The sequence below is a fragment of the Etheostoma cragini genome, chromosome 14 (genome assembly GCF_013103735.1).
Source record: "Etheostoma cragini isolate CJK2018 chromosome 14, CSU_Ecrag_1.0, whole genome shotgun sequence".
Classification (NCBI taxonomy): Eukaryota; Metazoa; Chordata; class Actinopteri; order Perciformes; family Percidae; genus Etheostoma; species Etheostoma cragini.
In genome coordinates, this window is record NC_048420.1 from 18,078,161 (window position 1) to 18,094,527 (window position 16,367).

Here is a 16,367-nt window from a genome sequence, read left to right on the forward strand (position 1 = left end):
GCTGCTCGTTAACATTTAGAAAGTACCATAAAAAGGTAAATCATGGATTGGAGCAAATCAACTTCTCACCAACTTGTGATGGACAATAACAGGCACAAATTCACAAAAGTTAAGTGAAAGTGAAACATCTATGTCTAATCTCTTTCAAAGTTGTCTTCTTCCTCTCAATGAGACTCTGTTACAGTAAATGAAGCATAAACTGCAGGGTCTGTGTCTACATTCACAGATTAGCGCTATGTACTCAGAAAACCACTTTCATAGAACTCTGTCGGCTGTGTAATTTAAGTTTCTTTTAAGACTGATGATTTCACAAGCCAGTAATAGCATATTTACTGGCATAGGAGTGTTATTGAAAACTCTGAAATAGTTATAAGCATGAAATTGAATATAGAAGAAGAGTAAAATGAGATTTTATTTTTTTCTGAGAAGTGGAGAAATGTGACGGCTTAACGGCTTCCAATCTTTGTATTTGAATTAATTCAGACAGATTCAGCGCAGTCAGTAGAGGCCTTTACACACAACTATATGAACTGTTAAATGCCATTACTAGGAAAACAACCTAATTAATCACAACATTCTTATTTCGCCTTCACCATTGTCTCAAAGTGTGACTTTTTAAGCTGTCAGAGGGGTTAATATGAAGTCATAACTTACTTCCATTTGCCAGAAGAGAGACAAATGCTACTTTTTAACACCCTGCCTTCTACATTTTGTCACAGGTGTAGAAAGTTTTCCATTTGTTTCTATTGATACACATATTGGCTAACATATAACATAGAAGTTAAATATAAACTGTAGAGTGAATTTAATGTGTTTACAAAAAGCAGATTACCTACCGGTATTGAAATCATTTATTTTCTTCTATGTGTCGATCTTTTGTTAGATGTCCTTCCTTTTCATATTTCCCTTTTTTTTTTAACATGTTTTATAAAAGTTTTTTTTTTTCCATTTCCTCCCTTTTGAAACAAAACTGTACTTGGAAAGAGCTAAAAAGTATTTTTTTGTAACTTCCTGAAAATGACAATTCAACAGGCATGCACATTTAAAGCAGTGATTGAGCCAATTGTGTAGATATGAGAAAGTAAGCAATGTTTGACCTTCTTTACAAAGCCCTATTATGTCACTCTCCACACAAGTAGAGTACTTTTGTCATGAATAAGCAAAGTTGTAGTCGTGAAGGGAATGGTGGACCTAAGTGCCCTTGCGTTGCACCCTGCACTGACTCCACAGTGCCACTATCAGGTCATCCACTCATAACACCAAGGTTGTTGTTTGGGTATCACTTCCTATTTGGAGTGCCTCGGTCCTTCTCTGTTGACTGTAAGCAATAAGTGATGAGCCTCCACTCTCTTCCATCCCCGTGGCAAAGAAAGAGAAATTAAGACAGAGAGAGGGAGAGAGAAAGAGAGAGAGAAAGACAGAGAGAGAGAGAGAGGAAATCTAATTATTTCCCTCCCATGGCCCAGCAAGCCTTAAAGGTTAATCACTGTCCGTCCAGCTAATTCTGTCTGGGTACACTACAGTAATTACAACACCTCGCTCCCTCTCGCCTGCTCTCTCGCCTCTACCTCTATTGTGTACCTTGCTCGCTCCGGCGCTCTCCTCTGTGCATCTCATAATAGATAGTGAATGTCTCTGTCTCCCAAACTGTATCATGTTCGTTTGTCTATATAGACACCACCATCACCCACCCCCTCCGCAACATGCTGGTTGAGAAGAGAAGACTCGTACAGCCCCAAGGTGTTTCACCGAGCAGCACAGGAGGTCATTCCTACCGGTGGCCATCAAACCTTTTAACTCATCCCCACTATGTGTGTCGCAGAATGGACATCAGTGGACTAAAAGGCTGCTGACGTCCTTCTGGACGACTTACTGTAACTGGACAATTACGTTCTTTGTAACTCTGGCAATAAGCACTATTTTGCACACCTAATGCACAGCAAATGTGTATTTAAAAAATAAAGTATTTAAACAAATACTTTTTCTTTTTACAGTCATTTTAGTACTTTTCCACAAAACTAATTCCATCATTACAACAGCATAGTACTATCTGTTCAACACAAGGAGTTTTCCTTTTCAACATAAATACTATTTTAACTCACCAATTATTCCTGTTGCTATTACTTAGCGGTTTCTTTTTTACGGCTATTAAGTATGAAGGTAAATATGGTGCAAAAGGTGAGAGCTAGTAGAATACGATGTGAACAAAAAATCTGAACTCGTATGCTAAAATTTGCACTTGTAAATGTTTCCTACTTAAAGCCTTCCAGTGGCTCAAATGGCATAAAAGCCTGGGATCCTTTTAATCTGATCTTATCTACAGGAAGTGTTTGGTTTAACTGACATCAATTGAAAAAAGGCAGAAAAGTAATGATTTTCATTTGGTCTTTATTAATTCAGCCACTATTTGAGGATTTGCAGAATATAAAGATATTTCCACATATAACTTATATATAGCGTATATATTTGTATGCATGTATTTCTCCGAAAGATTTCTATATGCGACCGGAAGATGTTTTCTAAATGAGTTTGCGGTGTCTTGTAATCCCATGTGGGATTGGCCAAAAATGTTTGGCATCACACAGAAATAAAAGTTAAAGTAAACTAAAAAATATAGATATTTTGTAGATACACTACTTGGATGTACAGTACATTATATTGAGCTTTTGGAACTTTTGTGTATATCTGTTTCTGCATGGGTTGTTTTTGTCTCCCTCCCTCCCGTCTTTCCTCTCTATTTTCTATTTGATCATATTTTTATTTAGTTTTGAAATTAATTTATCTTTTATTTTTTTGCCCTGGGAGGCACTCTGTGTCTCAGTGTATTGTTTTTAATTGTTTGTTGCTGCTTACTTTTCCAAAAATTAAATAAAAAACTTGATCACAAAAGAAGGTATTATGTAGATACAGAGTTGCACTTCCATCAGTTTGCAAAGGGAGGAGGGTTTCCTTTTCTCACCTCCCTTTTCTCCCACTCCTCACTTTCCATTTTCTCCTTCTTCTCACCGCCTCTCTCTCCTTTTCTTTATCATCCTACCTTCTTGACACTCACTGTCTCCCTCTCTACCCACTCTTCTCACCATTTCTCCTGCTTCTTTCTTTCTCTTCATCATCTCATCACCACTACCTGCCACCTTCTTACTTTGTGTCTCTCTCTGGCTCAGCTTCCTTCTGGTTACAGCAGCATTTCCTTCTAGCAACAGCTCGAGGAAGTGCGTCTTGGGCCTGGAAATACTCCACCATCTCTTCTTCCAAATTGTCGCTCCCTGCCAAAAGCCTCTCCAGAAGCGACGGCTTAGGAGACTTAAAATACTTCTGTTTCCTTCTCCTCCTTTTCTGACTGTACCACAATATCAATATCACATGCATTATATTCAGTGAAACAGTTGGTAAAGACAAGAAACTCCAAACAATGGATATTGTTGATGACTAAGTAGTCAAGGAACGCAGGCTTTAAGTTCAGAAGGATGGGTTTATTTCCCCCGAAACAAAGATTCACATGCAAATAACGCAATTACTTCCTATGATGATTCTTACAAGTATTCACATAGTTCATGTCATGCAAAACAGCATGTACACCCATTTTTCTCAAACATTAAAAAAATAGATGCTCTTCATTCCTTCTCCTCCACATCTTCTTGTTTACATTTCCACATTTCAGAAATAGTGGTGAAAGTACGACCACTTTTCTGTCCCTCTGTCCAAACTCCCCGAGGCCCAGGTGGGCTCTACTAACAGGCTGCTTCCTGCTGAGGCCAGCAGCCTATCGCTGCTGAGAGTAGGTGGGCTGTCGCTTCCCATATCATCAATACAGAGGAGAAAAAGAGTGAAGATGAGACAAAGACCACAAGGAGGAAAGGGATGGGAGGCTGAGTGTAGCCCTTAGCAAAGTGTCATCACTCAGCTAAACTCTCCCTTGCAATCTCTTTCTCTTTCTATTTTCCACTTGCTAGGGGACCAAAACAGTGGCGAGGGATGGAAGTTGCTTTATTACACTCCAAATGTTTTCCAAGAACATCGCAGAGTGACAAAGATCCCTAGAATCTGTTTCTCAGCCCCTGCAGTAAAGCCCTGCTTGAGAGTATGTGGGCAGATTGGTGTTGATTAAAGTAGTGGTGGTGGTGACGGTGGTGCACCGGCTGCTAGAATTGCTGAGGAAGAGACAAGGGAAGCTGAGAATCCCGGGAAGAGATGGAGAAAGCAAGGAGAGCCTGGCTGTTGTTCTGAAACACGCTACAGAGGATGCACTGTGCAAAGTGTTTGTGCAGACAGCAAAGAAATCAGGGTTAAAGTGAGAAACTGCAAGATGCCACACTGCATATAGGATAATGTGAGGGTGATCCCTTGTGTGACAAACACGTGTTATAATGAAATGTTAATTCTGTAAATTATATACAGCAAAGTTAATGAGGAAAGATGAATGTTGTTCGAGTCCATTATATATCTTTGTTAAAAGGTCAAATGCAATAGAGCCAATATGTAAATCAGATGGATGATTATATTTATCTTGTGTGAATATAAAGAAAAATGTATAATTAGCAGTAATTATGGTTTGGATTTATTCTTATTGACAATGGTGGAAAACAACAAAGTTACCTAAGTAACTGCATTTACTCAAGTACTGCACTTAGGTACAGTTAGAGGTACTTGAGTATTTTCATTTTATGCTACTTTATACTTCAACTTTTAGAGGGAAATACTGCCCTTTTTACTTCAATACATTCATTAAACAGATATAGCCACTTGTAACCTTTTAAAATTAAGATTTCACATATCAAAAATATGATCAGTTTCTTAAATACGATGAATACTTCTGCTATAAAGTCATGAACCCATTTATTTATTGCTAGATTTAAATTGGGAATATACAGTTTATTTTTTTAAATAATAGTCCAATTATTTGGTTTAACTTTTATAAAAAGTGTAAGAAGTAGTAGAACACATTCTTCATATTCTAGATGTGTTATATTATTATTTTATTTGTCATTATAGTTCTTCTATAGAGGGTTTTTAATCAAATATATCAATATCTTGCTCCCTGTCTATTTCACTGTTGAATATTTTTCAAGACTGTCTGGGAAATCTCATCTGTTACTGGACAAACATGGTCTGTGTAAGAGAAGTGGTTTCAACTGTAAATCCGTAACACTTTTATTTTTAACATCAGTTCCTTTCTTATGTACTTTCTCTATGTATTAAGATTTCAGATAACTCTACACAACTTCAGTGCAAATCTTTCTCCAAGGTTGTTAATCTCTGCTTACGATAGCTCTGTGTTTTTTTTTTTTCAAGTATTATACATTGCTTGCAAAACTGCGAGGGTACTGTATTTGTTCTTTTGTCAGCGCGCCAGCACTAATTATCTTTGTGCTAGCGCTGGAGTGAAGTAGCATATTGTTGAGATGAGCATCTTGCATACAGTAAGTAAGTAGACTGAATGTTATGTAAAACAACTTTACTGCCTGAGTTAGCACTTCCCAACCTGTGCACTTAAATAAAAGTTGTCGATCATAGAGGTTCTCTGTGACGCTTTCAACCACTAGTTGCATAATGGTAAAATGTTTTTAATGAAGACAATAATACTGTAGATGACACAATGCTGGTTTCACATTATTCCATTGATGTGCGAAGAATTGCTGCAATGAGCCAACAAAGGCAAGAATGAAAAACACTGATGGATGTAAACAATGTAGGTTTTAAAATGTATTTCTTTAACCGCCAGCCCTGCAAATATTTTATGAGCAAAGGAATTTATTCAGCATGCATATTGAGCCTCAATAATAGATGGAATATAATTTTAGCAAAAAGTTGATGGTGCAACACAGATAATAAACTACGATAGCTTCCTTTATTTTGGACTCTTCACCCCTCAAAGTTGAACTATACGGGTAACATTTGTACAGATTCATTTTCTGAAGCAGAACTCCTGATCGTGGCGATTCCACTGAGCAGAATTGATTTCACTGCAAGATTTTTTAAATTAAAATCCTGTTGTGTCCAGGCCTATATCTTTAAATTGTGTCATTTTATTATATATATATATATATATATATTTTTTTTTATTTATATTATTTATTTATTTTTGGGGGGGGGGAATTGATGCCTTCTAGGCCGAGAAAAGCCAGAAACGTTGTTTTTGGCTCATGTGGATGAAAGACACCAAATCCCAGAATGCACTTGCTTCGTTGTTCAAGAAGTCCACTACCAAGCCACGCCTACAGTTTACAGACAGACAGTAAGGCATTCAACTCAACTCAAGTGTGTTGTATTGTTATTTCAACAATATACACGAAACAATGTTTCACCGTGGCTCAAATGGAGTTACACATTTTATATATATGTATCCACAAAACTAACTTTGTATAAAAAGGTTTTTTTCCCCAGACACAGGTTAGCAGCAGGAAATTCAATCTCTAAATGACAGCGAGACATAACTGTGGACTTTAACGTTGAGTAGTCAGCATGTATTGACCACTCTGTGGTCACTTTACACCAGAAGGTACCAAAAACAAAATCTGTGCATGACTCTTGTAGTTGCATAATCAATTCTGATTTAACACTTCCTGCGAGCTTTAAAACATGCAGAGATTGCCATGACTACAGATGGCATGCAAATACAGTAAATGCTGCCCATTTAATGATTTGAATATTATCAGAATGTGAGAAGTCTGTGTCCTTGTGAATAATTTCCCAAGAGGAATGGATACAGTATGTGCTCTAAAACCCTGTAGTATTTTGGAGCTTGTATGTGCAAGTTATTATGCTGAATGAAACAAGTAGCATTATTGTGAAACTTGTACAGTGTGTTTTTTATAGATTGAGTTTCCATTGGGTGAAAATGCGTCTACCTTGTGTGAGAAGTTGAAGGGTCCTGACTTCCTCCCGGACACGAAGCTGCAGGACCTGCTGCAGGATGTGCTGCCTCTGGGCTTCCTGCATGATACCCATTCTTTCCAGCTTTCTGTCTGTCAGTCTCATCAGAGCCCGCCCTAAGCACAACAAAATAAATAAAAGTTAACAGAAAGAAGGAGTAGGAAGCCAGTGGTAATTCATTATGCACAGCTGGAGACACTGTAAAAGGGATCAGATAAAGCATTTATATCATTGGAAGAACAGAGTGAGGAAACACACACAAGCAATTGTGGTCAGTGATTACAGCCACACTAATTGTGCATTGTATGTTGATAGGAGAGCTTGCAACATGTTACTTAAACTAAAAACTAATTGTTTAAAAGAACCATATCCTATTATGAGAATGTCAATTAGTCTTAAACCCAGCACAACTCAATGAAAAGCCCATTCTTATAAACGCAGCACGCTTCACATAAATATGAGTACTATATGTCCCTTGGCAAGAGTCCCTCACATATCCTTTCTTAATTGCAAATCCTTGTATAAAATCCATAATTTAATCATCCAATCAGTGTTGAAGAGGGGGATTTGGGCTGCTAGTAAAACCGAGCAGAGTATGGTGTAATTATTAACGCTTGTTATGAGTGCCATTGTAACATGTGGGATGGTAAGCAGATAGGCTGATGATTCAGGGTAATTATAGGCGTTAGGTTAGACCTCCCTTCCCGACAGCTCCCTTTGTTCCTTTGCCCTGATGACTTCCTGGCCTAGAAATGGGCTCCTATTGGTTGACAGCCGGAGGGAAAGACTACTCCTGATGGCCTCACATTCTTCTTCTCCTTCCTTTTATTTCCCCTCTTTCAAATATAAAGCTTCATTTATTTCTGATGTAACATTTACCATTTTTAAATTGGTGTTCTTGCTCTTATTCAGTGACCCTTTCAAAATAAACACAAGCAGAAAGAAGATACTTTTTAATTCTATGTCTCCTCACTATTGTAGATGGTTAGAGCATACCAAGCCCCACACTACCACTTTGCTACCACAGCACAATAGGGAGTTGGGGAACCTAAGTACCCTTAAGTGTTAGTGGTATAACTTTGACTGTGTTAGTGGTATAACTTTGACTGTGTTAGTGGTATAACTTCGCCAATTTTCTCCCGCCTTTACAAAAGCAGCTCTTTGCTCAGTGCTACAGCCAGAAGGGGGTAAAATGTCAAACACAGTTAACATGCTTCCATGTAAAATGGCTCTGATAGTACCCATTACATAAACACTGGGGAGCAAAGTAGAGTCATAAAGACTCAGAAGTGAGAGGAGCATACTGAATGCGGAAATAGAAAAGAAAAAGATTGGTGAGGTTGAAAGACTGATATCAAAGGCTGAAAAGTTAGGGAGAAGAGGGGGACGTACAAATTGACAAAGGAAAACCGACATACACAATATGTTATGAGTCTATAAATATTGCTTGCCATCACTTGGCACCTCATCCTGTAACCAAAGATAGATTGGCATGGCAACAGAGGTTCATTTTTTCTCTGCTTCAGTAATGTCTATCTAAAATAACAGCAGATACAAGAGATGATATATCAATGTCAATTTTTACAGGTTGATATTGAAACAGTGTTTCCTTAAAACTTCTGTGTTGCTGAAATTGGCTTTACTTTTTCATTGTTGTTGTTTGTTTAAAAATAAGGTAATGATTCCTGTTTTATATCTATATATGGGCTATGCATGAACAGATATACACTTCACACCTTTTGTTTGACAAAAAGTCCCACTACCATTCACCGCTTAAAAATAACTAAATTTAAAAAAGGAGAAGTTGCACTTATCTGCTTTCTTTTCAATGGTTCATTTAGAAAAGAAATGCCACTCCGTTTAATGAAGCAAATCTAGCAGCCAGCTAGCTAAGCTTAGCATAAAGACTTAACAGAAGGAAACAGAATGGTTCTGCCTAAATGTAACAAAAAACACCTACGAGCACCTCTAAAGTTCACTAGTCTCATATTGCCAGATCTCAACAGCGCTGTGTGCACACTGGAGTATGGTCTGGCTATAATACTTATCTATTCTGGTTTTGTTGGAATTTTAAACTCCTGTTTAAAATTCCAACAAAAGAGAAAGCAGAAGGAAAGGGAAATCGGCACCAGAGCAATCTCAGAACTGGAACGTAAAGGATATAGACTAAGGTTAATGAAACCTAGCTCCAGCTATGACTTAGAATTGGTCATTAAAAGCATTTAGCATGAATATTTGATTTACCAATTGTCCTTTCCTGTGGACATTTTAATACGTCATACCTAATTTCACTAAAAGCTTAAAACAAAAAGTGCATTAATGTGGGCAGGTAGAGTACAGCGGATGACTGGACTATAAGGAGCTTGCCAAAGACAACAAACAAACTGCCAGTTCTGGGCAGTGGGTGCCAACACAACGCTCCTTCCAGTCAGCTAGGCAGTATCAGCAGGCTGGAACAGCTTCTGAAAGGTATCCAAGGTTTTACTTTCTTGCCCTGCAGTTCTGAGCCATTGACTTTGACAATCCCACCAAGTATCAGCTGAGACATTTTCAAACTACAATTAATACACTGAGCAGTGTAGCATGGCCAGGAGGAGGAGGAGAAGGAAGAGGAAATTGGTCAAGAGGAAATTAATGAGGTAAGAGAGGGATACTTGAAGAAAAGTGACAGAAAATTAGCAAATCAGCTACAAAAAGCGTCACAAATGACAAAATGGGCTGTAGAAACAAACTATGTCAGCTTGCCGCATGGTTAGTTAGTACAAGATTACAGCTTGAAGATAGAGCACGGGCCTCAGGTCAACACAAGTAGATGATGGCAAAAACAAGACATGGCAGACAATCATTAACTCTTGACCTAAAACATATATTCCACTCACACTGTTGTGCACTCTTTGCTTAACAGCAGGAATGTCAAGGCAGGCCTCTATACACACGTGCTAAATCCCTGCAATATGCACTTGATTTTTTTTTTACTTCATCCACTTACTCTTTGTCATAAAAGAAGCTGCAATGACAGGACCAGAGTATAGATTGGATTTAAATTTCTCTCTCCTCGCTGACACCTGACAGAATCTCATCTTGTCTTCTCTTCCCACTTTTTCCAATGCTGTGCAAGTTTTGAGCAATCTTTTACATTTGGGAAAAAAAAAAAGATTGAACCCATGTTCAAATATTGTGTTGCATCAATATGTGACAATATGGCATTATTATTTTGCTCTTACCTTTACTAAATGGACCAAACTGATCTTATTTATAAAACAAAAGGAAAACCAACAATTTTGAAAGAAGCTTAGAGGTTTAAGGGTTGACAAGTATCTTATTTGGTCAGTTCTAACATTCGCTATGATTTGTTGGTTTAGTAATTTCAGTTAGTGAAAAACAAAAACCTTCTGGGGATAATAATTACGAATGTGTCACAAAGTCACTGGTGTCAATTTAAACAAGCTTTGCCTCTAAAGCTCAATTCATGTTACTGGACTCTTAGTATCCTTATAAAATTCCCTTGTTAAATTTGCTTCCATCAGGGCAGAGGTTTACCAGATGTGGCATGTTGAATAAGTGTTATTTGGCCTTTTACCAGCTGTGTATGCATCAAGGTGTGTCCCCCCTGTAGTATTTATTATTGACTGCCACCTGTGCTTTATTGGCCCTGTGGGCACATCAAACCTTTATACTAATGTACTCTAATCTACAGTACTTATTAATTGAACACCAGTTGCTCTGATATATTATGGCATTTCATTGTTGCTATGATTACATTTGTGATTTTTTAATTAAATTATCGCTTCTGATTAATGCATATGTTGTGTTTTTGATGAGGCTGTCATGATAAAAAGGGCTCTTTTTATTATTTATTTTGCTGTTTTCTGGTGGAGTGGCAGCCTGTAACTCTTAGTGGCAGAATGGTATGCATGCAATGTCAAGTTGTATTAGGAAAATCTGTTTCCATCAGTTTTTATCACATCTTCTCTTAAATTGAAAATGTGCATACAAATAAGTTGGTGGAAAACTACTGCACAGCTTACAAACTAATCTACATACTGTACACACAAGAGGGTGAGTGGATTCAAACTCCCAGGAAGATGACTTGCTGCTATTACTGAACTCTCAACAATGTCTTTCCTCAACCTATTTCCTTGATGCTGGTGGTTACCTGTAGCACATTGCTCAATGATTCACATCCACAAAATCTGTATTTTATTGGACAATGGATTCGCTTAAAAAAAACACTATTTGCCGCATTATTGGCTACTGAATATCTTTTTACAACCAAGCCAAATATGTGAACACATGTATACACATGTATGTAACACGCATACTTTACAGAAACTCACAAACACACTGTCCCTGGGAGTTAGATTAATGAGTTGTGTGTGAGCAGCAGTGCTGAAGCAGATTAATCTACAACTATAGCCTGGCACAGTCAACCCCAGCTTTGATGAATGGGAGCTTAAAGTGCATCTGCAGAAACAAACACACAAACACACGTACAGACCCATCAGGGAATATTTGCCAACTGGTCCCATATAACCCTGCACTTAATTTTGCACATGGAGCTAAAATGCTACGCTAATTATGGATGTGTGTGGGCCAGCCACAGGTAAGGAAAGAGGACAAAGGCAACAAATAAACCCTCCTCTCTCTCAAACTTCAAAAATCCCACTTTTCAGCCTCAACATGTTTTAGCAGCTGTGCTTGAAGCCGTTGATACAATTCAAGAATGAATTCTATGACCACTTCTCTTCAGGTAAATCTTCCAAACGAGTCACACTTATTTCTCAAATCTCCCATGCAGCTGTGTGCCCATATGTGTGTCCTCTGGGGTTGAATGTCACTGAGCTGCATCTGGCAAACTGCACTCCAAACCTGCACTACACTCCATGAAGAACAGAATAACAAGTGGCAGAAGTTCTGGCTAGTAAGTATTATTCCTGCTGCCTTATGCCATAGGATCCCCCTCAAGAATAAAAGTGGGATAACAGCTTTGGATTCAACAATCTGATGATAGCAAAACATAGACTGTGGCAGTCCTGGGCAGACTCTTCACTGGTATTCACTATGGAGCAGCTTGTAGTCCTTTATGTAAATGGTGACTGATTGCCTCAGTAACAGAGTTGCTTGTAGCCCTGCAGCTAAAAGGCTACTGAGCCACTGAGCACCTGTGATCCAATCCTAATGCTATTCCTGGCTGTGGAGGAGGCCAGTTATGATCCTAGAGAGAGCAGGGTTCAGTTTAAGTAATGAAACTACAGTCAAGCCAGTCAGAGAGGGAGATAGAGACACACAAACACACACACAGATAATAATGCACCTCAGACCTCCAGTTGTCACAGCAGCAGAAGCCATATGGTGATTTCACCACTACTGATCTATTTCAATTGGTGGATCCTTATACTGCACCACTGTTGGTTAGTCACAGCTAACAACCTGCAGACAGCTCACTGAGACTCTATCACTGTGGAGTATGTGTAGATTTACTGTAAGGTTGACTGTAGAGCCAACTAGCTGTCCTGAGTTAAACTGACCACCCTGAATTTCCATGTTATATGGAAGGTCTGCTAGCTGTGATTTCAGATCTTTAACATCCTGTGCGCACACTTTCTGGTGACTAAATAACTTAACATAACATGGCTCTCACTAGTGAAGTAAATATGGCTGAGAGAGCATTCAATATCAATATACAATTGTCAGCACAATTATAATTGGGATTATATGATATAATATCGATAAACGCCTATGTTAGTCTTATGTAATAGACAACAGACAAAACAATCAATTTCAGTCAGACGATTCACGATGTTGCATACAATAGTCATATCAGGATGCATGTTATTATCGGAACATATCCTCATGAAAGGGACCCTCCAGCAATGAAGTATTGCACTTTAATTGAAGGACTTGAAAAAGACTTGAAAATCAATGCAAGAGAATGGGTAAAGCTCCAAAAAGCCAGTAGATCCTCCCTGCCTGCAAAATGCCAAACATTAAAACTCCACATCTGCAGTTTGTAACCACACCCATCTTCGGATTCAGCCTGCCTATGATCTCAACTACACATCTATAAATTAATGTGACGGCATCTTGCACAGCGCACATATAAACACCTGGTCAAAGTACTCAAAACCACCTCTGTGGTAGTTCCGGCTACACTGGCCACATTTTGTCACAATGAGACAAACAGACTCACAAGGTGAAAACATGTTATCCAATCAAATGTCCCGCCTTGTGCTGTCTCTGGGAGAATAATCGACTCTGAGGTCTATCCCTCCGCTGTTCAAGCAAATATGGACGATATTGTTGTATTCTTTAGCCAATCACACTCCAATCACGTATTGTTTGACAGGCGTGTTAAAACTTTGAGCAGTGTCAGTGAAATTTGTGGGGAAACAGTTGATTCTTAATTGTGTTGTGTTTTTGTGTGTTGGTTTTTGGTCATTGTATGTGTAAATGTTACTGGTTGTTGTGGCTTTGTTTTTGTTTCTTCAGTAATTACATTAATTTACTTATGTGATGCAACACCCTGCTGTACTGTGTAAAAGTAACGGGCTCAGTCACCATGTATTCATGCTTTTGCAGTAATGTATTAAAACTCTTTAGGTGTTGAGCCTTGTGTTAAATCACTTTAGTCCACACGATAAGGCCCTACTGTCATGGTGAAGTTATTCAAAAGGTGCTGTAGGATAGTACTGAAGGCCCAGATGTGAAATACACAGCCCGCCACTAATAATCGTGACAAGCTAGTGGGATGTACCCGGACCAGTGTGAGGAGAAGAATAGAGTGAATCTCTAATTTACTTGCTATGAATATTACAGCTCACTGAGGGCATGGGCTGTAATGACTTGAATATCATGAGGCAATTTTTCTCTTCTTCAGGTCAAGACCTTTCTTCTTTATTTTTTATGATTACAAAGGCAGACTTTAAAATCTTTGTTCATCATCAACATTATCAGTCTAGCAGCAAAACTAAGAGTGTGTACAGTATAATGAGTATAACTACACTTTGTTCTGAAAACTGCTCCATTGCACGTCATTCACAGTCTCTGAAGAATCATTTCCAAACTCTCCATATGGAAAGCAAGGACGACGTTTTCAAAATATGCAATTGGCAGAGCAGTAATTCATTTCATAATACACATCGCTATATAATCACCTTGCCTATGGCATCATTAACCACAAACTCCTTCTGTCTGCTGATCAAATTGTCCCCCAAACAGCTCATCAGCAGCGAGCTGTTCAAATTTCCCTTTTAGAAATTACACAATACAACGGCCACCGGTGGAGATGTTTTGTAGCTCTTGAGTAGATATGCAGCCATGTTAGTCTCTTGGACTCTTTCACTATTTGTCTGTTCCTCCATTACACAGCAGCACTTTTATGACAGCAGTCTGTGGCACGTGCAGAATTCATTGTCTCATTACTCAAGTGCTGTTTAGGCCCGTTTCTGGTTGTCCTCGTCTTGATTTTTTAAAATGGTGCATGCCACCTTTCATCCTTTTCTGCAGCTCATCAATATACATTTTGTACCCAGTGTGAGACCTTGCAGTGGACGAAGAGATCACGGACAGACCTAAACAGGCTGCTGTTATTTTTAAAGTGGAGGGATGATAGATCCGCCAACAAGACGGGGTTGAACACAATCCTTTAAAAGAATTGAAGTGGTATAGTGTGAGCTGCTGGATACAGGCTGCCGTTCGTTAAAGCCCTAATATTACAGGCTATTAATTATTCAGAGTCGGGCCTTATGAAACCATACATCAGGGGTATTATGAGGCTGGCTATTCATTTATCAGAGTGTTCCTCTGTGAGGAAAAACATTCTAGCCTATGGATAAGTAGTTCACATTGCACTGTGTTTCAAACAAAGCTCAAGAATTAAAAATGTTCACTTTCAGTCTGGGTGTCTTGCTCCTCCTTCCTCCCTATAGAAGGAGTGGGGGGCTTTTTATTCATCTGTGTAAAATAATACATAATCTATTCATGTCTGTGGGCTATTTCGAGTTGTAAAGAACAGCTATTTATTGATATTATTTCATATTAGAATATTTAAAGTAGGAAACTCAGGCTCTGAGTTTCCAAAATATGATGTAAATGTCTTCTCTGACAGAAAATATAACTTAATAGTGACTCACCCTTTTCCCCTCTTCCCTTCTCTTGCTTTTGATTACCTACTGTATGTCATCCTACCTTATGCGCTGATTACATCTAAGGTATCGGAAATTGTGCGTTTAACAAATTGTCATGCCATTCTACTCTCCCACCAAAAGAGCTTCGTCCCTGCAATTACAACGGATTAGGGACTAATATCCAATTATGCTTTAATATGCTTCAATGCCTTTTTAATGACAGCCGGGTGCTAAAGTCAAATTCACCGCTGTTCTCTGTTTGGGTGAGAGGTGGAGATTGAGGGAGGGAAAAGGGGTTCTTGGCAGTATAGACTGGAGGAAGGATGGGAAACATTGATTTCCTTGGCTGAGGTTACAAGATCCTAGCAGGGAGGCAGCTGCTGCATACTGAAGTCATTCAACGTTACAATTTTGCACCAGCCCCAATACGCAGTAGAATGCATTTCCATCGCCCCTGTTTTATGTCAAAGGAAGGAAGACTCAAATGCTTGTTTACATTTTGATCTAGTATTGACACCGTTTATTGATTTGGTACTTTATGAAGGGATGACTATTCTGCCAAGACAAGTGGGATTTGAGTACCGCTGGCAGCCGAAAAGAGAGTTGAGTATTCTGCCGATGGATTGGACAGAAAATACAGTAAAGAGACGCTTTGGTCTAGAGAATCCAATGTTCTGCAAGTCAATCCATGCAGATACACAAACAAACACATACACATTCGTAATTTTCAAGGGTAAAGCTAGTGTACAACAAGCACACTAAACAAATAGATATTCACAGATGCACAACTGCATGCCCTTATAAATGTATTCATACTCACTGTTTGTTTGTCTATGCATGATTGTTTTCCACAACAATATTCCATTCATCATTTGTTCCCCTCTTGTTTACTCTAATAGGGTGTAGGAACAGAAAAAAAAATCTGCATAATATTTCAAAGATTGATTGGGATGCAAATTGCCTTGTGTGCCCAATTGGTGTGGCTTGGCCTGTTTTAATTGGGTTCTGTTAATTAATGCTCAATGTGAAGACAAACTGAATTACTTGCAGGTTTTGCGCATGTCATTATCTCCTAATTGTGCTAGTAGGAAAGTATGTGTGTGTATGTGTTTAAATGTGTTTTTAGTGTATGCACATGCATATTTTGGTTAACCCTTTCTTCCCCTGTAAAATCATTACACCTTAATAACACACATAACACCATAAGCACACAAAGTTCTACTGTTGTAATCACTGTAAGACTAAGAGAAAATATCATTTATTTACATACTATAACTGATTCCATTAGGCTCTTCAAGACCCAAATTAATAAACTACAACACGTGTGTAACAAATACTTCATCGCAGCAGTGCTTCTACTGTACCTTT

General features: G+C 38.5%; 1 protein-coding gene across 5 annotated transcripts in view; it reads right to left on the minus strand.

The window, feature by feature from the left end:
* The window catches only part of samd12 (sterile alpha motif domain containing 12), a 92,127-nt gene that overhangs the window by 49,564 nt on the left and 26,196 nt on the right, over positions 1-16,367 (minus strand). For all 5 annotated transcript variants that reach the window (XM_034892061.1, XM_034892062.1, XM_034892058.1 and 2 more), the window contains exon 4: positions 6,849-6,989. In XM_034892061.1, coding sequence (XP_034747952.1) covers positions 6,849-6,989 — 141 coding nt within the window. The remainder of the gene's footprint in view (positions 1-6,848; positions 6,990-16,367) is intronic.